The sequence below is a fragment of the Saimiri boliviensis genome, chromosome 13 (assembly GCF_048565385.1).
Source record: "Saimiri boliviensis isolate mSaiBol1 chromosome 13, mSaiBol1.pri, whole genome shotgun sequence".
NCBI lineage: Eukaryota > Metazoa > Chordata > Mammalia > Primates > Cebidae > Saimiri > Saimiri boliviensis.
Genome location: NC_133461.1, coordinates 43,257,712 through 43,282,054, shown reverse-complemented (window position 1 = coordinate 43,282,054; position 24,343 = coordinate 43,257,712). Strand labels below are relative to the sequence as shown.

Here is a 24,343-nt window from a genome sequence, read left to right as displayed (position 1 = left end):
CTTTTCCCTGGGCCTCAGTGGGCTATTTTATCCTGTCAGACTTTCTGTCCAATGATCAGACAAGTTTCCTCACATTGTTTTGTTTTGTTTTGTTTTTTGAGACAGGGTCTTGTTCTGTTGCCCAGGCTGGAGTACAGTCACACGATCATAGCCCACTGCAGCTCTAACTCCAGGGTACAAGCGATCCTCCCACCTCAGCCTCCTATATCTGGGACTACAGGTGCACACTACCATGCCTGGCTAATGTTTTTATTTTTTGTGGAGACAGGGTCTCACTATGTTGTCCAAGCTGGTCTTGAACTCCTGGTCTCAAGCAATCCTCCCACCCCAGCCTCCCAAAGTATTGGAATTACTGACATGACCCACTGTACCCAGCCTTTCTGCATATTATTAGGGCAGCAGTGCCCTATCTTGCTTTGATAGAAAGAAAAAAAAGAAGCAGAGAGAATAAATTATCTCCTATTTCTTATATGTCTATAGATAAAGCCTTGAAATATTTTTCTAAGAAAACTGTAGCAGGAGGGAAATAAGCTCACCAATTCCATCCCAGCAATATAAAAACAAAGTTTTGCTTCTTTGGAATGTTCCATTAGCATTTTCACTTTAACAGCCACATTTCAGAAGCAACTAAAATGTTGGTCTACCCATGATAAAGAAAAAGGGAAAAAGAAAAAAATATGTGACTATATATGTACAGCCGTGCTCCCACGCTTCAGAAAAAAAAGTTGCCTGATTGCAAACCCATGGAGAGTGCAGTTTTCCTTGCACCTTCTATGGCTCCTCCATAGAAGAAAGTTAGCCTGGAACGACACTGCCAGGGCATCTCTGGGAACTCTGAGGGATGGCATTCCTATACGCACCTCATTAGGCTCTGCTGTGTAGAGTGAAAGAAAAATGTGGCTAAATAATCAATGTTCTGGTTCATGCTATTAGAAGCATCTATTAGGTCTCCCTCTTTGAGCTCATGTCACTTTCTGTATTTTGGTAGCTGCAGTAACTGAAATTCTAGGGGTTCTTTTTTTTTTTCCTTAAGGAAGGCAGCCTTACCCCATTCCATATAAAATATTAGATTTTTATTTATTTTAATGAATTAGAAATGTAACCTTTTATAAGTAAAATGAAGGGAATTTCTACTAATGACTTAAGATTCAACTGAGTTTTTACCATCGCTGGTAAATCTTAAGCTCCCTCTCCCTCTCCTTTCTTTTCCATTCCTCATGACTTCCAAGAAAAGGGCAGGGAAGAGGCTGGGAGAATATAACAGGCCTGTGTATCTCCACTCAAAACATATGCCCTGGACGATGTCAGTGTTTTTTCTTGAACGCTCTGTGAGCATATGGTTGTTGGATGGATTGGAATGCTACTCTCATTCAATAGACTCTCTCTCTCTCTTTCTCTCTGTCTTTGTGCATGGCTTCCTGCCAAATAATTCACCAGCTTGACTGCATCACAGACTTGACATGTCACCTTTCTTGTTTGTGTCCTTTGTCACCCACAGGTCAGCTTGCAAGGTTGAATGCAATATCCTTTTATCACACTCCTCTCAAGTAAGTACCATCTTATTTAGGAGGAAACATGGCCACTGAACACTGAATTCTGATAACTTGCAACATAAATTCACAATCACTTTCACTTAGTCGTTCCTTTCTATGTGGTAAAATATCTTCTCCCTTGCTGATATGGAAGAATCATCTCAGTCTATGGAGTGTTTCATTATAAAACCAGTGGAGATTTGCCAGACATCCTTGGGAGTTGACTTCTTACTCTATTAGTTAGGAAAATTGGCACAAAATTTCTAAACCTAGAGATGTTCCAGAAATCCTCTGTGGCTATGAAACTTACCAATAAGTTTGTCACATCACCAATCCATTATGATATTGGAGTTTGCAGCAGCTCTAGCACTTGAAAAGGAAAAGTCAGTACCTCTAGAGATGGGTCAGCTTGTTAGCCATACTATATCTAGGTCTCAAGAGATCAAATGTGTGTACCTTAACAAGTGAAAGCAAAATCATGCATTATTAAAGAGAATAAAAGAACCCAAACAGAGGAAAAATTCTGCAGCCTTATGTTTTTGAAATACCTGATTCAAATCCATTGTGGAATTCAGCAGTACATAAATTAATTTAAAATATGAATTGCATGGCATGTGAAACCACTCCAAAACTCTACCTAAATACATGGAAGATCCTCAGTAATTTTTTAATGCAGAGAGATTAGCACTGGACTGGCAGAATCACTTGACTGTAGTGGTCTGAAGCTTAGGTGCTGGACTCTAATAGACCCATTTCGAATATGCATTTCAACCAAATACTAGCAGCAGAACTTTGAGCAAATTATTAAACCTGTATTAGCCTCAGTTTCATCTACATAACATATTGTATAATATCAGCTTTACAGAAGAGTTGTACTTACTGGGATATGGTTTCTAAAGAGTTTTGCATAGTGGCAGGCACACTGTCATTTATTATGAACATTCACATATATGCCTGCCCCTATGCTCAGTGCTTCATAGCACTTCAACATCTGGGAGCTGCCATAGTGTTTACGTAAGTGTATGGGAACCACTGGGACTCAAAACTAACTTGCTGTCTCTACTTTTATAAACAAGGCAAGGATGAAGCTACATGCGATGACTTGGCACACTGCAGGCTGCACTGTTCCATAAGTCTAGATTTTTTCTCTGTCTCCAGCTAATAGCTATTTAGATGCCCCCATGATAGTTCAAAGCTAATATATCTCTCAAAGGATTCTGGCTGCACTAGCCCGAACATTTGAGTTATAGGAGCTTTTTCAACCATGGAATCCCATATGTCTATAGTGCAGTGGACAGTAAATACTATCAATGCTGGTTGCTATTAATAATTTGAAAAAGGAATATATAGCTGTTAAATGTCATATTAGTAAAGAATACATGCTAGTGCAAATGCTACTGACATCCTGTGTCAGTCCTCGGGTTAAAATTAAGCAAGTGAAAATCATGGCATAATTGCTGTGATAATATATACTTTATGAGCAGTGAGGAAGAAGCTTATTGACCACTCTCTATTCTGCCTCTTGGATTTGAGAGTGCCACACCACATGCTATCCTGACTCATTACAACCAGAGTGAAAAAATTCCCAGGAGCTTTCTCTAAAAATATTCACTCCAGTTATAACAAACTTAGTCCCAATGGGGCAGGCCTTTTCCTTTAATAGCATTTTCTTTCTCTTAGCTTCAGCAATTTGATCATTTTTGTTCTGCACATTATTTAAACATCAGTAGCTAGTTCTTAGAAAAATATTTTTGAAAGTCTAATAAAATGTGCTTGCCTTCAACCCAGATAAAAAGTGGCATTTGGTTCTTATATCTAAAAGCCAAAAATTTTAGTACCATTTGTTAAATCTTTTATTGCAAATTTGGCGGTGAAAAATTAGACAGTTGTAGTCTTTGCCATTTACTGCATTCTGTAGCCTACCTAGCTGAAATTCCACAGAACTCTGAACAAGAACCATCCTGTCATTCAGTCAGCCACTTAGGCAAATTCATTTAAAACCTGATAGAATATTGTAAAAACTAGTGGCTTTTCATTTTTGCAGCTGATTCTATCCGATTATACTTTTTCTTAATGTAGCCAAGAAATATATGTACAATTTAGGCCAGTTTATTTTACTAAAATATTTTTATTTTGACTTCTGATGGTACTGCAATACCAGAAATTATCCCAAAGTATATGCATCTCTTATCCAAAGGTCCTGAAGCCAGATTCATCAGCTTGACATGAGTTAGCCATCTGTCAAGGCAGAGCCTTGCATGGGGAAGAGGCAGAAAGTGGATGCCAGAATCATAGAACATGCAACCTCTACTCAAAAAGAGCTTTAGGCCTATTTGAAAATAAATACACACTTACCAACATACAGTACTAAAAAAGAGTGAATAGTGTGAAACCTGGTTTATTGGTTTTCAACTAGCCACTTTTGAAGAAACAGTATACATAACAGCATTCAGCTTAGGGTCCACCAAGACTCAATTTTGGCCCACTTAGATACTGCATTTGTCCATGTTATATCCTCTGGCCACATGGTACACAGTCCTCCTTGGCCACTTATATCCTAATGGAAATTAGAGGATTGGATCGTTGAAAGTAGATTCTTAAACAGTCAACATGGCATCCTAACGATGGGTCACTGGTTTTATCTCCTTCTCCAAAAGACAACACAAATATTTCTGTTTGTGTTGCTTTTCCCTTCCAGATGCCTCAGGTATCCATTAAGAAAGAGATCCACATGGAGGACTTCCTGTCCTCTCTTCCAGAAGGTGCAATAGCACAGTGTTCCAGGACATTCATTCCTGATTGTCATAGGAAGGGATGACATAGGAAGGGATTGTCATAGGAAGGGATGTGTGTGTGTGTGTGTGTGTGTGTGTGTGTGTGTGTGTGTGTGTGTCTGTGTCTGTGTGTGGGTGTGGGTGTCAGTGTGTGGGTGCATGTATTGTCTTGTGTATTGGGGAAAGGGGGGATCCTAAGCTTCATAACCCTAATTTAGAAACAATTTGCATCTTTTAAAAAAATTACACATTCCTTATTCCCAGGCAAGCTATAGTCAGACAGATGATGAAAGTAACATGAAAACTGGTGATGATGGAGAGCCCTGTGGCCACACAGAGGAGGAAGACAGCAGCCTGGCAGCAGTCTCACCGAAGAGAGGAGCCACCACACCCAGCAGCTCCTGACAAACCCCCACCCCTAAAGATGTGTTCTGATGACTATAGTGCAGATAACTTTTTGTTCTAAGATTTGTAGTGCGTAGGTGTGTATTTAGAGATGGAAAAAAGAAAAAAAAGACTTCTGTTCAAAGTTAACTTATCAACTACATCCTCTGTAACATGGTTCATCCCTGGTTAAAAAGTAAAAATACAAGCTGAAAACCCATGCTGCTGTTATACACAGTGGCAATATTAACAAGCATTTTAAACCTTTGCACATGATATTGAACCTGTTCAGTTTACAATGACAATATTAATACTGTTTATAGCTAGGAGTTTGATTTCTGAATTATTTGAGATTTTAGCAAAACAGTTTATTATACACTGTACATTTTTTTCCACAGCAATTGGAAAAAAACAACCACTTGCAATCATTCACTAACCCTGAAGAATCTGGTTCCTGAGTGTACAAACTCAGATTCGAGAAGCCAAGAAGGGTCCTTGGCCTGCACGGTCTGTAGTTGACTCCACGTCTCTGTGAGCAGTGACTTGAACCAAACAGACCAGGAATCATCCATTCTTTGGGGTCTCTTTCCAACTTGGGGTTGTTTTCTTTCAAGATACTCTAACAAATCAGCCATAGAATTTAGTGTAAATATTTTTTTCCAAATAGATATCATATTCAAAAAAGGCAACATTCAAATTATATAGAATCTAGTTTTTAAAATCAGCACAGATCTTCTTAAAAACTGTGAACTATGTTTTGAAATACTCGTTACTAACGCTGTTTATAAACCACAGGTGCCATAAGATCCCCAAATGGACTAAAGTTATCTATGCTCTTCCATGATCTTGTTCCTCTCGTTCTGGCTTTAGGAAGCATGTCTTTAACAGCACCGCTTGTTCACAAGTTCCCCCATCAGGTTGTTTGGAGGCCTTCAGCTTTAAATGTACAGGCTTAAAGTGCGCTTGCAAACATTCGCTCTCCTTTTATTTCTGAATGTTTATTGCCTTAGCTGGCCACCTGGTGTTCTGCATGTAGCCTTCTGTGGTCATGTTAAAGGAGACAGGCTCTTCTAAGTTGAGTTGGGATTTTGCACTCAGTGAAAAGCTGAAGTGCAAAAGAGCTATCAAAGAAAAGAGGATAAAAGACGGATAGTCTTTTCTAAGGACCCTCTTTACAGGGACCTAGAGACCTCCTTCAGGATTCTGGGGAAAATGAAAAAGTCATCTACTTGCTTCAAGATTTGATTTTTTTAAAAATGCAACATAGTCAATACATTATACTTAAATTGGCAATTTCTCTGGAATTCCTGTCTCTCCTTTAGAAGAAAGGAGAGAACATTTTAGAACAAAAGTTCTCAAATTGTGTTCCCTGGACCAGCAGCATCTGCAACACTTAGGAAAGTCTTCGCAATATAAATTCTTAAGCCTCACCTCAGGCCTACTGAATCAGAAACTCTGGGGGTTGGGCCCAGAAATCTGTTTTAATCAACCCTCTATGTGATTCTGATACTCGCTAAAACTACTGCTTTAGAATGAAGTTGTATAATAAAGTCTCTGAAAAGGCCTTATTCAGAATAAGGAAGAAAGGTTCTGTGATTCACTTTTGCTTCTGGGACTGGCAAAAATCTTCTCCAAACCCCACACACCAAGTTCGTAGTTGGTGGGCTCCCAGCCAAGTCCTGACATCTTCACACTCCCTCTGCAGAGGGCAGCTGTAAGATGTTCATGTCTGCGTTTGGTCAGAACCCATCTCCTTGGCTACCCTTTGAATCCAAATCTCTTGCCTTGGGGATAAAGTTCTCGATTGGCATTAGTGAGAAGCCCATCCCATCCCTTGACGTACTTAATCATGCATCTCTCCAGAGAACCCGCCTGACAAATGTCCCTGAGCACAGGCTGACACCAAAGTGGCACAACTGCACAGTTCTTAGATTTCTTTGCACAGATTGATTTTTATTGTGGGTTTTGTTGGGGTGTCTTAATGTTCATCTCTTTTCCACTGCCCATCCTCTGTGAACCCATACCTCTCTAGATGGAGCAGGTGGCCACTGGTGCCTCATACTCAGTACTGAAAACCACTACATCCCAGCTACCTGTATTGCTGTCAGCTCAAAATCATAGCCAGGTAGTTCTCGAACTCGGAACTTAAATCCTGTACATGGCACTCAGCCACTGACTGGACTGAGCTGACATATGTTGTCTCTTTGTTCTACATCAAAATGTTCGTCTAAGATTTGAACTGTTCTGCTGATAACCTTCCCCGTCGTCATAGCTATTTCATTGCCAACCATCACATGGTTGTCGATACCATCATATAAAGCCATTGCAAGGACTCTGGAAACTGCCGCCAATGACCAATTTCTGACTAACCAGCCACCTTTTCTTTCTCTTAGCTCCACGTCATCACTGAGACCAGACTCAAGCACCCCTGTCCTGTAACCGAGACAAAATGGCGTGTGTTATTTTGGGGTTTTGTGTTTTTTGGTGGGTTTCTTTCCTTGGCTCTCCAGATTTACTTTTGGGGCCTGTTCTAAGTGCAAACCCAGCAGATTTCACTTGTCCTGTCCATTCGATACAACTACATCTTATGGGCGTTGTTTCTTTCTCGTTCCACAATGAATTGCACATCCATCTCCATCAGAGCTGGTAGCCTATTAATGAGCACTGGTCTAACACGGCGAACCCTCCCCCACAGCACCATGTTAATGGAGGAGGGGAGGAAGGTGAAATCTACTACATGGAATTCAGGAAACGGTTGTGGTTGGTCAGGATGGAAGTCGGGGTAAGTTTGGTTGGTCAGAGGGAGTTGTGCTGGAGATTGTGAAAAATGGGTTCTCGAATGATCTACTATAAGGCAGGGAAGGTTCATTTGTAAGTAGTAATGTGAACTGAATTGCATTAAGAGTATGTGGCCTTTGTTGTGATATACTATGTATTTTCTTATATGCATGAGCCAAACTGTTGCATCATAATTTAGCACCAATGTCTGCTTTTATTTTTCATCTTTGTCCACCCTTATTAGTTCTTGGCTGTTAACTGTAGATAGATCCTGTAAATCCAGCAACCTTTGGTTGCTGCATTCACGTTGGTTCAATTCCACACAAGGAGTCACAAACAAGAACTCCAGTGTCCTCAGAAGGGCATTTTTACTTTTGAACCAAAAAGAGAAAAAAATCAGAAGTGTTATATCTTGAACCGAATTAACTGTAAGACATTTTTAATTATGACTACTGCAATTTGACACCATTCAAAATAACCAATTCAGAGACACTAAAGATTTCACAATATTCACTGGTATTGTAAAAAAAAAAAAAAAAAACCTACTATTGTATGGATTTTTGTATTGCTGTTAAGTATTGTTGTGTGTGTGTGTGTGTGTGTGTGTGTGTGTGTGCGTGCGTTGGAACCTCCTGGGAACATGTTATATTTTGAAGTGATTAAACTATTTAATTGTGTGTCTATATTTTGGAGTGGAATTATTTCTTCATTAAAAAATGTTTTTAAAAACACTATATCTTGGATGTTTTATTCCTTTGTTTCAATAAATCTTTCCTAAAGCAACCTACAGTCAGTCTGTTTGAGGAATAAAGGCAGGTAAGTACTTCCAGTGTAAAGCAGGACCCATTGATGGAATATTGAGCCACTGAGGCAAAATAGCTCACCTCTTGCCTTAGGGAACACATGGTTTTTTACCATTCTGCTGTTTTATTAGCATCTGTGAGTATCTAATAGACATACTATTCTGCTGTTCATGGAAATATTTTATTATAATTGATACAGAAGTGGGTTTAAAATTTGAATAGCTAACATATTTCATGTCTATATCACACACTATTCTTAACACTTTATGTGACTCCACTTAATTATTTGAAACTTCTGCATCTAGCCATGTATTCTGCAAGTATTAAGTGCTCAATGGGTTTTTTTTTTGTTGTTGTTATTGAATCACTGAATAAATGAACTAGTGGTGGTGTTTTTTTTGTTTTGTTTTGTTTTGTTTGTTTTTTACTAGAGCTAGTGAGAAAAGAGAATCAGCAGGCCTAGTAGATCAATGGGGTGACAGAAACAGCAATCAAATCAAGAGATTCAAGGAGAGTGTCAAGAGTCCACATGTTAAGTGTTCTTATTACAAAAACAAACCACAAAGGGACACAAAGAAACTTTTAGAGGTGTTGGCAATTACCTTGATTGTGGCGATGGTTTTACAGGTATTTATATATGTCCAAATTCATCAAATTGTATGTATTAAATAGGTACAGATTATTGTATATCAGTTATACCTCAATAAAGCTTTAAAACAAACACAGATATAAATCTTGCATGCACAGATGGAATAAATAGAGTCCACAGTGATAATCACTCCTTCCGTTCACATTTCTTCCTGAGAACGTCTGTGAGTCCCGTGCAATGGCAGGTTAGGTGTTTCACTTGCTCAAAGATCTGTTTTCCTTATGGGACCTGTGAGTCTGGCTCTATACTTCATGAAGAGCATTTGAGATGCCTATTAAACATCCAGGTGGAAAGAGGAAGGAGTATTGGAAATCTAATCTTGGAATTCAGAAGCAAAGTCTGAACTAGTGCTATAAATATTGACATCATCACCATGGAGATAATAAAAGAGACTGAAAAGGGATGGTCAGAAATGTAGGAATAAAATCAGGAGGCGTGGTGGTGATCAACTGTGTTGATGCAGCTGATAAGTATGATAAGAATGAGGAATTAACCCATCACATGAGTATTGAATTTTGATTTAATTATGTTCAAAGAATCTCTTTGCTATTTTCAAGTTTGAAGAACTCCTACGTTCTTAATGAAATCTTTGGGAAAACTGAGTGAAAAGTCATGCTTGCTTTTCCTCTAAAAGCCTCAAGGGAGTTGTGTACTATAATAAATCCACAGAGTTGATGCTGATTTCCATCTCCACACAGCCTCGCAATCCAGCACCCTTTCCTAGTTTCCATTTGGTGAGATCAATCCACAAAGATAGTGCTGACATTCTACATATTGTTGATAGGCTTATAACAACAAAATCAATATAGAAACTATTTCCCTATTGGCTCTCTAAATAGCTTTTTAGTGAAAAGAATATATGTAACTATTATTTTTGGAAGAGAAGCCTTTCTTTTATGACTTTTGCCGTTTCATCTGCCTCCATTATTTTCAGAGGAAGAAAATCTAAGTTATAAAACTCTCCTCTGTTCTTTGATGCATAAAAATAAAGTTTAAAAATGGCTCTGTCATTTTATGGCAATGTGTGTTTGTTTAATCTTACCTTGTTGGTTGCTTTGAGAGAGAAATTAAGTGAAAAGATCACCTAGCAAGGTTCTTGAACATGGCAGAAGCTCAACATCTGTCATTTCCTTTCCCATTTTCTTTTCTGAAGCTTATGATCCTCATTTATAAAATGAAGGTGATAATTTTTTGTTTTCAGAAAATTCACACAAAAGTAAATTACCTCAAAGATAAATACGAAAAAATCCATTCAACCTATTTAGGAATAAGAAGACTGAATTTAAAACAGTGTCATATCTCTTTAAAAATCTTTTAAAAGAGCAAAGATATTTAATAAAATCAGTCAATGTTAGGGAAAGTGGAATATCTGCTACTAAGAATGTGCACTTGTGAAAAGTTTGTGCATGATTGGGTAGAGAGGCAGAGGGGTTCCGCAACAAAGGGAGGTGTAAGAGAAATTCAAAAACATTCATACTTTACAACTCAATAGCACCACATCATGGACTTTCAAAGAAATTAAACTTGTTAGACACAAATACAAATACTTTAAAATCTGACAACAGAAAATAGTTAACTGACTCATGGTGTATCTAAACCATGCAATATTTTGTAGCAAATAAATATGTATGCACAGACACTATAATGACCACGAACTGGTGAGAATGTATAATGATGGAACTACTTTGGAAAATAGTCTGATGATTCCAAAAAATGTTAAGCATACAGTTACCATATGACCCAATTGCTCATAGGAGCAATTCTACTCCTATGAGAATGAAAATGTGTCCACACAGAAATATGTACACAAATATTTATACCAGCATTTACTTATAGTAGCAAAAAGAGTGCAAACAATTCAAATGTCCATCAACTAATGAATAGATAAACAGACTGTGGTATAAACATGCAATGAAATAATTATTTGACAATAAAAAGGAATGAAATAGGCAGGGTGCAGTAGCGCAGACCTGTAATCCCAGCACTTTGGGAGGCCAAGGCAGGCAGATCACTTGCGGTCAGGAGTTTCAGACCAGCCTGGCCAACATGGCTAAACCCTGTCTCTTCTAAAAATACAAAAAATTAGCTGGGTGTGGTGGCACACGTTTATAATCCCAGCTACTTGGGAAGCTGAGGCAAGAGTATCACTTGAACCTGGGAGGCAGAAGTTGCAGGGAGCCAAGATCGTGCCACTGTACTCCAGCCTGTGTGACAGAGTGAGACTCTATCAAAAAACTAAAAAAAGGAATGAAATTCTGATACATGAAACAACACGGATGAACCTTTAAAAGACTATGCTCGGTAAAATAAATCAATCAACCCACATAATTGCATCATTCCATTTACATGAAGTGTCCAGAACACACGTATCCATATCCATAGAGCAAGTAGATTAGTGTCTGCTTATAGTGTTGTGGGGAAAGGGAGAATGACTGCTAGTGAATATGGAGTTTCTTTTTGGGAGGTGACAAAAATCTTTTTGAACTGATTATATTAATGGTTGCACAACTGAATATGCTAAAAAATCACTAATTTGTACACTTTAAATAGATGAATCATATGATGTACAAATTAAATCTTGATAAAGCTGTTCTATAAATATGACTGAAGAACTTTTAATAACAGGATCAAACACTGATATCTGCTATGAACAATCATTAAAGTGGGATTCAAAAAATTTATATGAAACATACAACTATGTAGAAATATACACAGAAAAAAAGAGTACAAGCTTCTGAGTATCTTTAAAAGGCATACATTTGGAGAAAATGGAAGAGGAAATAACATTTTGGAAACTGGAAAGCAAATGAGCACATGCTCACTGCAAATCAGAGCAGGTGGACTCCTGTGTTGAGAACCAACCAGAATCCTCAAGTCTCAGGAATTGGCACCAGGTACCTCTGAAAATGGGACAAACAATAGGATTTGTTGAAAGCTTCTGAGGAAACAGATCCTAGATCCTCTTCTCTTCTTCACTCCACCGGCTGACTGTCCTTCTCCTACTCTGGTGAAAACAGGAGGTTCATACTACAGAGATGACAAGATAGAGGGGATCTGGGCTACCTTAGAGGATATCAGGCTTAACTGAAGAATGAGTATCACAAAAACACACATGGATTTTGTAATTCTATACTTTGAAATTCTGAAATGCTCCAGCCAGCTTTCTCCACTCAACACACAGAACACTAGCAGTCAGGCCTTTACCTTCAGATGAGAGATGAAAGAGCCTTCTTTGGGGCATCTGATCAATCCAAAAGAACAGCCCTAAACATAGTGACATGGGCCCAAGCAAAGCACCCTAAAGAAAAGCTCATGTTCAATCAGTTCCACCCATACGCTAAGACTACCAAACAGCTATTTAGACCCCCACTCTTAAACATGATCAGACAATCAAGTATAACCAGATAATTGAGTGTATCCTTTAACATGAATGTTAGAAACAAATACAAAGACAAAAAAAAAAACCCTAGAAGAAAAGGGGTCTATGGTGAAGAAATTAAATAAGATAATGCCAGCTGTACAAAATCAAAACCACATAGAACAATGGCTTAAATTCCAAAATGGGAGTTCCTGATTAGTAGGCAACTTTTCTCCAAGTATTGATTTAGGGGTGGAAGTTCCTTTCACTTTTTGAAAATTTGTAATTGCATTTCTTAGTGGATTCCCAAAAATGATAGCCATGCTGAGAAAAACCAACATTAACCCTTATTTATCTAGAAAAAAAAACTAAAGAAGAGAAACAAGATAATTGTTCATCCCCAAATTGTTCAAGAAAACTAATCAGGCTAGGTGCAGTGACTCATGCCTATAATTCCAGCTCTTTGGGAGGCCCAGGTGGGCAGATCACCTGAGGCCAGGAGTTCCAGACTAGCATAGGCAACATGGCAAAACCTTGTCTCTACATAGAAAAAATTAGCCAGGCATGGTGGCAGCCATGTGTAATCTGAGCTACTTGGGAGGCTGAGGCAGGAGAATCACTTGAACTCGGGATGTGGAGGTTGCAGTGAGCCAAGATCACCATTGCAATCCAGCCAGGCTGACAACAGTTAAACTCTGTCTCAAGAAAAGAAGAAAGAAAGAAAAAAGACTAACCATAGTATGCCATATATCTCAGCTTTGAATCTCATCTCCAAATACCGTGTGCAATATAATAATGTAAGCACACCATGTTAATCAACCAAAATCTCTGTTGAGAAGACGGGAGATGAGATATACACATATACATGGCAGAGGGGCAGAGCTTAACTTCTCTGCCATTTTCCGTAATGGGAAGTCCATAGACAATGCCTAAAACTTATAAAACAAGAAGAAACACAAATACGTTATTTAGAGATGAGGTAAACACAAAAAGGAAAAGCTTTAAAAAGAGGTAGAATTAGTTGTTTCTGAGAAAGAAAATTTGGAAAGAATGAAATTTTTTTATGCCATATGAATATACTTTTGATTTATAAATAGAAAAAAATCATGAAAAAAAGGTTTTAAGGCATTAATAGTGATTGTCCTTTGGTAAAGAATTTTGGATAAATTTTTAAAATATTCTTTCTTCCATCTGTATTTTCTGCATACTCTAAAGTAAACATAAATTATTATTTTTTATTATTATTTGTTAGCAATAGGGTATTTTTTTATTGTACTTTAGGTTCTGGGGTACATGTGCAGATCATGCAGGATTGCTGCATAGGTACACACATGGCAATGTGGTTTGCTGCCTCCATCCCCCTGTCACCTACATCTGGCATTTCTCCCCATGTTATCCCTCCCCAACCTCTCCGCCCCACTCCCGTCCCTCCCTTGGCCCCCCACAACAGACCTCAGTGTGTGATGCTCCCCTCTCTGTGTTCATGTGTTTTCATCGTTCAACACCCACCTATGAGTGAGAACATGGGTGTTTAATTTTCTGTTCTTGTGTCAGTTTGTTGAGAATTATCGTTTCCAGATTCATCCATGTCCCTACAAAGGACACAAACTCGTCATTTTTATGGCTGCATAGTATTCCATAGTGTATATGTGCCACATTTTCTTTGTCCAGTCTATCATCAATGGGCATTTGTGTTGGTTCCAGGTCTTTGCTATTGTAAACAGTGCCTCTATGAACATACATGTACATATGTCTTTATAATAGAATGATTTATAATCCTTTGGGTATATACCCAGTAATGGGATTGCTGGGTCAAATGGAATTTCTATTTCTAGGTCCTTGAGGAAGCACCACACTGTCTTCCACAATGGTTGAACTAGTTTACACTCCCACCAACAGTGTAAAAGTGTTCCTATTTTTCCACATCCTCTCCAGCATCTGTTGTCTCCAGATTTTTTAATGATCACCATTCTAACTGGCATGAAGTGGTATCTCAATGTGGTTTTGATTTGCATTTCTCTAATAATCAGTGACGATAAGCATTTTTTTCATATGCTTGTTGGCCTCATATATGTCTTCTTTTGAAAAGTGTCTGTTCATATCCTTCACCCACTTTTGAATGGGTTTGTTTTTTTCTTGTAAGTCTGTTTTAGTTCTTTGTAGATTCTGGATATTAGCCCTTTGCTAGATGGGTAGATTGCAAAATTTTTTTCCTATTCTGTTGGTTGCCAGTTCACTCTAATGATTATTTCTTTTGCTGTACAGAAGCTCTAGAGTTTAGTTAGGTCCCATTTGTCTATTTTGGCTTCTGTTGCCAATGCTTTTGGTGTTTTGGTCATGAAGTCCTTGCCTGTGCCTATGTCCTGAATGGTTTTGCCTAGGTTTCTTCTAGGGTTTTTATGGTGTTAGGTCTAATGTTTAAGTCTTTAATCCATCTGGAGTTAATTTTAGTGTAAGGTGTCCAAAAGGGGTCCAGTTTCTGCTTTTGCACACTGCTAGCCAGTTTTCCCAACACCATTTATTAATCAGGGAATCCTTTCCCCATTGTTTGTTTTTGTCAGGTTTGTCAAAGATCAGATGGTTGTAGATGTGTGGTGTTGCCTCCAGGGCCTCTGTTCTGTTCCATTGGTCTATATCTCTGTTTTGGTACCAGTACCATGCTGTTTTGATTACTGTAGCCTTGTAGTATATCTTAAAATCAAGTAGCATGATGCCTCCAACTTTGTTCTTTTTGCTTAGGATTGTTTTGGCTATGCGGGCTCTCTTTTGGTTCCATAGGAAGTTTAAGATGGTTTTTTCCAGTTCTGTGAAGAAAGTCATTGGTAGCTGATGGGGATAGTGTTGAATCTATAAATTACTTTGGGCAGTATCACCATTTTCATGATACTGATTCTTCCTAACCATGAGCATGGAATGTTTCTCCATCTGTTTGTGTCCTCTCTTATTTCCTTGAGCAGTGGTTTGTAGTTCTCCTCAAAGAGGTCTTTTATATCCTTTGTTAGTTGTATACCTAGGTATTTTATTCTCTTTATAGCAACTGTAAATGGAAGCTTGCTCATGATTTGGCTCTCTGTTAGTCTGTTATTGGTGTATAGAAATGCTTGTGATTTCCGCACATTGATTTTGTATCCTGAGACTGCTGAAGTTGCTTATCAGTTTAAGGAGATTTTGGGCTGAGATGATAGGGTTTTCTAAATATACAATCATGTCGTCTGCAAATAGAGACAATTTGACTTCCTCTTTTCCTAATTGAATACCCTTTATTTCTTTTTTCTTGCCTAATCACTCTGGATAGAACTTCCAGTACTGTTTTGAACAGGAGTGATGACAGAGGACATCCTTGCCTAGTGCCAGATTTCAAAGGGAATGCTTCCAGTTTTTGCCCATTCAGTATGATATGGGCTGTAGGTTTGTCATAAATAGCTTTTATTGTTTTGAGATATGTTCCTTCAATATCTAATTTATTGAGTTTTTAGTATAAAGGGCTGTTGAATTTTGTCGAAGGCCTTCTCTGCATCTATTGAGATAATCATGTGGTTTTTGTCTTTGGTTCTGTTTATGTAGTAGATTACATTTATAGACTTGCATATGTTGAACCAGCCATGCATCCCTGGAATGAAGCCTACTTGATCATGATGGATAAGCTTTCTGATGTGCAAAAAACTTGCAATCAGTTTGCCAGTATTTTATTGAAGATTTTTGCATCTATGTTCATCATGGATACTGGCCTGAAGTTTTCATTTTTGTTGAGTCTCTGCCAGGTTTTGGTATCATGATGATTCTGGTCTCATAAAATGATTTGGGAAGGATTCCCTCTTTTTGTATTGTTTGGAATAGTTTCAGAAGGAGTAGTACCAGCTCCTCTTTGTACATCTGGTAGAGTTCAGTTGTGAACCCATCTGGACCTGGACACTTTTTGGTTGGTAGGCTATTAATTGCTACCTCAACTTCAGCCCTTGTTATTGGTCTATTCAAGATGTCAACTTCTTTCTGGTTTAGGCTTGGGAGGGTGCAAGTGTCCAGGAATATTTCTTTCAGGTTTACTGGTTTATGTGCATAAAGTTGTTTGTAATAATCTCTAATTGTTGTTTGTATTTCTGTGGAATCAGTGGTGTTATCCCTTTCATTTTTTATTGCATCTATTTGATTCTTCTCCCTTTTCTTTTTTATTAATCTGGCTAGTGGTCTATTTTGTTGATCTTTTCAAAAAGCCAGCTCCTGGATTTATTGATTTTTTGAAGGATCTTTTGTGTCTCTATCTCCATCAGTTCTGCTCTGATCTTAGTTATTTCTTGTCTTCTGCTAGCTTCTGAGATTTTTTTATCTTACTCTTCTAGCTCTTTCAATTTTGAAAATAGGGCATCAATTTTAGATCTTTCCTTGCTTCTCATGGGGGCATTTATTGCTATAAATTTCCCTCTAGACACTGCTTTAAATGTGTCCCAGAGATTCTGGTATGTTGTCTTCATTCTCGTTGTTTTCAAAGAACATCTTTATTTCTGCCTTCATTTCATTGTTTATCCAGTCAACATTCAGGAGCCAGTTGTTCAGTTTCCCTGAAGCTGTGCAGTTCTGACTTAGTTTCTTAATTCTGAGTTTTAATTTAACTGCCCTGTGGTCTGAGAGACTGTTTGTTAAGATTTCTGTTCTTTTGCATTTGCTAAGGCGTGATTTACTTCCAATTATGTGGTCAGTTTTAGAGTAGGTGCCATGCAGTGCTGAGAAGAATGTATATTCTGTGGATTTGGGGTGATTTCTGCAGATGTCTATTAGGTCTGCTTGGTCCAGATCTGAGTTCAAGTCCTGGATATCCTTGTTAGTTTTCTGTCTCATTGATCTTTCTAATATTGACAGTGGAGTGTTAAAGTCTCCCATTATTATTGTGTGGGAGTCTACGTCTCCTTGTAGGTTATTAAGAACTTACTTTATGTACCTGGTTGCTCCTGTATTAGGTGCCTATATTTTTAGGATAGCTAACTCTTCTTGTTGCATTGATCCTTTTACCATTATGTAATGCCCTTCTTTGTCTCTTTTGATCTTTGTTGGTTTAAAGTACATTTTATCAGAGACTAGGATTGCAACTCCTGCTTTTTTTTTTTTTCTTGGTCTCCATTTGCTTGATAAATCTGCCTCCATTCCTTTATTTTGAGCCTGTGTCTGTCCTTGCACATGAGATGGGTTTCCTGAATACAGCACACTGATGGGTTTTGACTTTTTATCCAATTTGCCAGTCTGTGTCTTTCAATTGGGGCATTTATCCCATTTACATTTAAGGTTAATATTGTTATGTGTGAATTTGATCCTGCCATTTTGATGCTAGCTGAATGTTTTTCCCATTAGTTGATGTATTTTTTTCATTGTGTCAATGGTCTTTACCATTTGGTATGTTTTTGGAGTGGCTAGTACTGGTTGTTCCTTTCCTTGTTTAGTGCTTCTTTCAGGAGCTCTTGTACGGGAGGCCTGGTGGTGACGAAATCTCTCAGCACTTGCTTGTCCATAAAGGATTTTCTTTCTCCTTCACTTATGAAACTTAGTTTGGCTGGATATGAAATTCTGGGTTGAAAGTTCTTTTCTTTAAGGATGTTATATTGGCCCCCACTCTCTTCTGGCTTACAAAGTTTCTGCTGAGAGATCCATTGTGAGTCTGATGGCCTTCCCTTTGTGGGTAGCCCGATCTTTTTCTCTGGCTGCCCTTAGCATTCCTTCCTTCATTTCAAACCTGGTGAATCTGATGATTATGTGCCTTGGGGTTGCTCTTCTTGAGGAATATCTTTGTGGTGTTCTCTGTATTTCCTGGACTTGAATGGTGGCCTGTCTTGCTACATTGGGGAAGTTCTCCTGGATAATATCCTGAAGAGTGTTTTCCAGCTTGGATTCATTCTCTCTGTCACATTCAGGTATGCCTATCAAACATAGATTAGGTATTTTCACATAATCCCATATTTCCTGGAGGCTTTATTCATTTCTTTTCACTCTTTTTTCTCTATTCTTGCCTTCTCATTTTATTTCATTGAGTTGATCTTCAATCTCTGATATCCTTTATTCTGCTTGGTTGATTCGGCTATTGAGACTTGTATATGATTCACGAAGTTCTTGTGTTGTGTTTTTCAGCTCCATCAAGTCATTTATATTCTTTTCTAAGCTGTTTATTCTAGTTAGCATCTCATCTAATCTTTTTTCTAGGGTCTTAGTTTCTTTGCATTGTGTTAGCACATGTACTTTTAGCTCTGAGAAGTTTGCTATTACCCATCTTCTGAAGCCTGTTTCTGTCAATTCATCAGATTCATTCTCTATCCATCTTTGATCCCTAGCTGGTGAGGAGTTATGATACTTTGGACGAGGAGAAGTATTCTGGGTTTTGGTGTTTTCATCCTTTTTATGCTGGTTTCTTCCCATCTTAGTGGCTTTATCTACCTGTGGTCTTTGTAGTTGGTGATTTTTGGATGGGGTCTCTGAGTGGACATCTTTTTTGTTGATGATGAAGTTATTTCTTTCTGTTTCTTAGTTTTCCTCCTAACAGTTAGGCCCCTCTGCTGCAGGACAGCTGGAGGTCCACTCCAGACCCTGCTTGCCTGAGGATCATCCGCAGGGGCTGCAGAACAGTAAGGGTTGCTGCTGGTTTCTTCTTCTGTTATCTTCGTCCCAGAAGGGTACCTGCCAGATGTTGGCCTGAGTTCCCCTTTATGAGGTGTCTCTTTGGGTATATGGGGGTTGGGGAGCTGCTTGAGGAGACAATCTGCCCCTTATAGGAGCTCAAGTGCTATGCTGAGAGCTCCACTGTTCCATGCAGAGCTGATGGGCAGGTACTTTTAAGTCTGCTGCAGCAGAAATAATAACCACCTCTTTTCCCAGGTGCTCTATTCTAGGAAGGTCGGCTTTAATGATAAGTTCCTGTCATGCTGCTACCTTTTTTCACAGATGCCCTGTCCCACACGTAGTAGTCTAGTCACAGTATGCCAGCAGAGGCATTGCTGAGCTGCTGCAGGCTCTGCCCAGCTGCTGTGTGAACTGTCTTCGTAGTGGCAAACTGCCTTGGTAGTGCTGATCATCCTTCCCCTCATTGAGCTGGACCATCCTGGGTCCAGCTGTGCTTGCTGTGAAACTCTCAATCCAGAGTGTTCCACATTGCTTGTTTTGTGGGGGTGGTACCTGCCAAGCCAGATTGCCTGGCTCCCTGTCTCTGTCCCCTCCCTTTCAGTTGAATGGGTGACTCTGTCACCCAGGCATTCCAGGCACCAGTTGAAATGGCCACCCAGATTTGTGTGAGTTTCTGTGTACCAACCCAGCACCAGCTAAAACTCCATGCTGAAAAACTCATGGCACTTTTCAGCCCATGAATCTTCTGGTCTGTGGGCAGTGAAAATTTGTTTGGAAATACAGTGGGCACTCACCCTCTGCATTGCTCTTGCTGGGAACTGCAGTCTGGAGCTGTTCCTATTTGGCCATCTTGAATCCTCCAAACATAACTTATTTTTACAACTGAAGTATTAAAGTGTCTGTCTCAGAACTTGTAAGAATTAAATGTTAAATGTTTTTTAAACAAACTGGCATTTTAAAATTTTAGCTATTTGAATTAAATAAAAAGGAGATGCATTTTTATGAGGTTAAATTGCTATTTCTTATGACAGAAAATTTGGATATAGTAGATCTTGTTGTAAAACATACCAGATTACCACCTTATTTTCTGAACTATTTTTCCTTTTTTTTTTTTTTAATAACAACAAAATAAATGTCTCCCCAGGAAGTACCATAATTTTTAGGGTCATTTTGAGCCAAACACTTGACTGGTATATTAATCTATTCTCACATCACTAATAGAGAGATATCTGAGAATGGGTAATTTATAAAGGAAAGAGGTTTAATTGACTCACAGCTCAGCATGACTAGAGAGGCCTCAGGAAACTTCCAACTATGATGGAAGGAGAAGAAAGAATATCTTTCTTCACATGGCAGCAGGAAAAAGAAGAATGAGAACCAAATGAAGGAAGAAGCCCCTTATAAAACCATCAGATCTCCTGAGAACTCACTCACTAGCACAAGAGTAGCATGGGGGAAACCTCCCCCATGATTCAATTACCTCCTGCCAGGTCCTTCCCATGACAGGTGGGGATTACAGGAACTACAATTCAAGATGAGATTTGGGTGGGGAAACGGCCAAACCATATCATTCTGCCCCTGGTCCCTTCCAAATCTCATGTCCTCACTATTCAAAACACAATCATGTCTTTTCAACAGTCCCCCAAAGTCTTAACTCATTCCAGCATTATCTCATTAAGTCCAAAGTGTCATCTGAGACAAGGCAAGTCCCTTCACCTATAAACCTGTAAAATCAAAAGCAAGTTAGTTACTAAATACAATGGAGGTACAGGCATTGGGTAAATATACCCATTCCAAACGGGAGAAATTGGACAGAACAAAGGGGCCACAGGCCCCATGCAAGTCCAAAAGCCAATAGGGCAGTCATTAAACCTTAAAATTCCAAAGTGATCTCCTTTAACTTCATATCTCACATTCATGTCACACTGATGCAAGAGGTGGGCTCCCATAGCTTTGGGCAGCTCCACCCCTGTGGTTTTGCAGCGTAGTTTCCACCTAGCTACTTTCATGGCTAGCATGGACTGTCTGCAGCTTTTCCAGGTGCATGGTGCAACCTGTTGATGGATCTACCATTCTGGGGTCTGGAGGACATTGGCTTCTCACAGCTCCACTAGGAAGTGCCCCAGGGGACTCTGTGTGGAGGCTCTGACCCCACATTTCCCTTCAGCACTGCCCTAGCAGAGGTTCTCCATGAGGACTCCGCCCTTGCACAAACTTGTACCTGGACATACATGCATTTCCATACAACATCTGAAATCTAAGCAGAGATTCCCAAATCTCAATTCTTGACTTCTGTGTGCCCACAGGCTCAACACCACATGGAAGCTACCAAGGCTAGGGACTTGCACCCTCTGAAGCAATGGCCTAAGCTATACATTGGCCCCTTTTAGCCACAGCTAGACTGGCTGGGATGCAGGGCACCAAGTCCCAAAGCTGCACACTGTGGTGAGGGGGCCCTGAACCTGACCTAGGAAACCATTTTTCTTTCCCGGGTCTCTAGACCTGTGATGGGAGAGGATGCTGTAAAGGTCTCTGACATGCCCTGGAGACATTTTCCCTTTTTTCTTGGCAATTAACATTAGGCTCCTTATTACCTTTGCAAATAACTGCAGCCTGTTTGAGTTTCTCCCCCAAAAAATGAAGTTTTCTTTTCTATTGTATAGTCAGGCTACAAATTTCCAAACATTTATGCTCTTCTTCCTTCTGAATGCTTTGCCACTTAGAAATGTCTTTTGCCAGATCCCCTAAATCATCTCTCTCAAGTTCAGAGTTCCACAGATTTCTGGGGCAGGGGCACAATGCCACCAGTCTCTTGCTATACAAAGAGACTGGGAACTTTCCCAACAATTTTGCAATCCCCATCTGAGACCACCTCAGTCTGGACTTCATTTCCCATATCACTAATCAGCATTTTGCTCCACACCATTCAACAAGCCTCCAGGAAGTTCCAAACTTTCCCACATCTTCCTGTCTTCTGAGCCCTCCAAGTCCCTAGGAAGTTCCAAGCTTTCCCACATTTTCTCATCTACTTCTGAGCCCTCCAAGCTGTTCTACCTTCTGCCTGTTACCAAGTTCTAAAGTTCCCTTTCACATTTTCAGGTATCCTTGTGACAGCACCACACTCTCAGTACCAATTAACCATATTAGTCTATCTCACACTACTAATGAAGACATGCCCAAGACTAAGTAATTTATAAAGGAAAGAGGTTTAATTGACTCACAATTCAGGATGGCTGAGGAGACCTCAGGAAACTTCCAACCATGGTGGAAGGAAAAGCAAACATGTCCTTCTTCACATAGCAACAGGAGAGGAAAGAATGAGAACCAAGCAAAGGTGGAAGCCCCTTCTAATGTCATCAAATCTTGTGAGAACTTACTCATTATCCTGAGAATAGCATGAGGAAAACTGCCCCCATGATTCAATTACATCCTACCGGGTCCCTCCATGACATGTAGGGATTATGGGAACTACAATTCCAGATGAGATTTGGATGGGGAAATAGCCAAACCATATCAATTCGTAATTAGAACAATCATCAGGGCCAACTAAATGTGTAAAGTTTCCCAACTTACAGCATCATTTCATGTCATTTGTTTTGTTTCTCTGCCACATATGTAGAAGTATCTCAAGGTCAAAAATCCACATATCCTTTTTTCTTCCTTCTCTTTCTCTTCTTCTTCAGTCCTCTCTCTTTTATTCTTTCCTCTCAAATTTCAGATACTGGGAAAAAAATAACTAACATTGGTGTAGTGGTAAAGTAACATTTACAACTTCCACAAAAACTATTTTGTTCCCATTTAATCCCAATACCCATTTTAGGAAGGTGGTTATGTTTTCTTCTTTTAATGACACAGAAAACAGAATCACAAAGTGATTTGTTCAGAACACTCCATGGGAAAGGCACAACTGGAACCTATATGACTTCATCTTTTATGATGGTTATTTACAGCAGGTGCTCAGTAAGTGCAGCTCAGCCAACCATAACCTGAGTAGAACCTGGAATACTCAACCTCTAGTTATTCCAGATTATGCTTCCTTTTGTTCACTAGGCAGAAGAGTGCATGATCATCCAAGAGCATAACCTGAGTAGAACCTGGAATACTCAACCTCTAGTTATTCCAGATTATGCTTCCTTTTGTTCACTAGGCAGAAGAGTGCATGATCATCCAAGAGCTCTCTTTGTGGTGGAAAAATCTAAGACAAGGTAAAAATAGGAAAGAAGACCCAGGTGTGCCATCAAGCAAGAAACAGAAGGGAAGACACAAGACATTTCCCACTTATGAAAAGATAGTGTGCTTCTGGGAAGAGTTTCAAAAGCAGGCTTCTCTCTCTATGCACAGCAAACTAGACTTCAGCTCGCCCACGCCAGATATAGCATCGGCCAAGACTAAGATTCACCCAAGGAGCTGTGCTCAGTTTCTTGGCTTTAGTTTAATTCCTGCTGCTGTCTTCTGGTCACCCTAGCAACACATATTAAATTTGAGAATTTTTGTTTTAAACATTATTTGTGCTAGTAAAAGAGAACTGGAAGACTAGGGAAAGGTGAAGAGAGATTTTCAGTACTAAATGTTTTTCTAAGACATCAGACTCTGCAGCAACACTGTGATGTACACTAAGAACCATCTACTCTCAAAACACTTCCCTAAGATTTCATTGGCAAAAGTCAGGAGTAAGAGGGCAGTCCTGGTTGTAGAACACTGGAGAAGCTTAGGGCAAGAACTTTTTTCTGATTCATAACCAATTTGAGAACAATGGTCCTCTGAAAACCAAATCCTTTATAGTTTTTTTTTCCTTTTTTCTTTTCTTTTCTTTTCCTTTTTCTTTCTTTCTTTCTTTCTTTTCTTTTCTTTCTTTTTTTATTTTTTGTTGTTGTTAATTTTTTTTTTCAGTTTCTATATTCTGGGCTCAAGCAATCTTACCACCTCAGCCTCCCAAGTAGGTGGGACTGCAGGCATGTGCCACCATGCCCAGGTAGTATTTATTTATTTATTTATTTATTGAGAGAGGGTCTCGCTTTGTCACACAGTGCAGTACAGTGGCATAATCTTGGCTCACCGCAGCCTTGACTCCAAGTCTCAGGTGATCCTCCCGCCTCAGCCTCCCAAGTAGCAAGGACCACAAGTGTGCACTGCCACACCTCGCTAATTTTTGTATTTTTGGCAGAGACGGGGTTTCACCATGCTGCCCAGGCTCAAGCAATCCACCACCTTGGCCTCCCAAAGTGCTGGGATTGCAGGTGTTAGCTACCATGCTCAACCCCTTATAGCCTTAAATAGAAAAAGAATGCTGCCCTTGAAGGGTTAGTGTATGGAAGAAAAGAAATATTCTCCCTCTGTTGCAAAGAGAGCCCCTGATGGAGAGAGATTAAAATATTTTAACAGTATAAAAATAAGAATATCATTTTATTAGAAATATCTAAGAAAAAATATTGAACACTGTATGTCAAACTTATCTTCACTTCCTGGCT

General features: G+C 39.3%; 1 protein-coding gene across 34 annotated transcripts in view; it reads left to right on the top strand.

Annotated features, from left to right (window-relative positions):
* The window catches only part of DTNA (dystrobrevin alpha), a 373,295-nt gene extending 365,093 nt beyond the window's left edge, over window positions 1-8,202 (top strand). For 15 of the 34 annotated variants that reach the window (XM_074383596.1, XM_074383592.1, XM_074383597.1 and 12 more), the window contains one exon: window positions 7,084-8,202. In XM_074383596.1, coding sequence (XP_074239697.1) covers window positions 7,084-7,224 — 141 coding nt within the window. In that variant the 3' untranslated portion in view covers window positions 7,225-8,202. Of the gene's footprint in view, window positions 1-1,498; window positions 1,548-4,570 lie in introns of all 34 variants that reach the window. The other 19 variants (XM_039463794.2, XM_074383599.1, XM_074383600.1 and 16 more) reach the window with 4 other exon arrangements.
* Window positions 8,203-24,343: the final 16,141 nt, after the last annotated feature.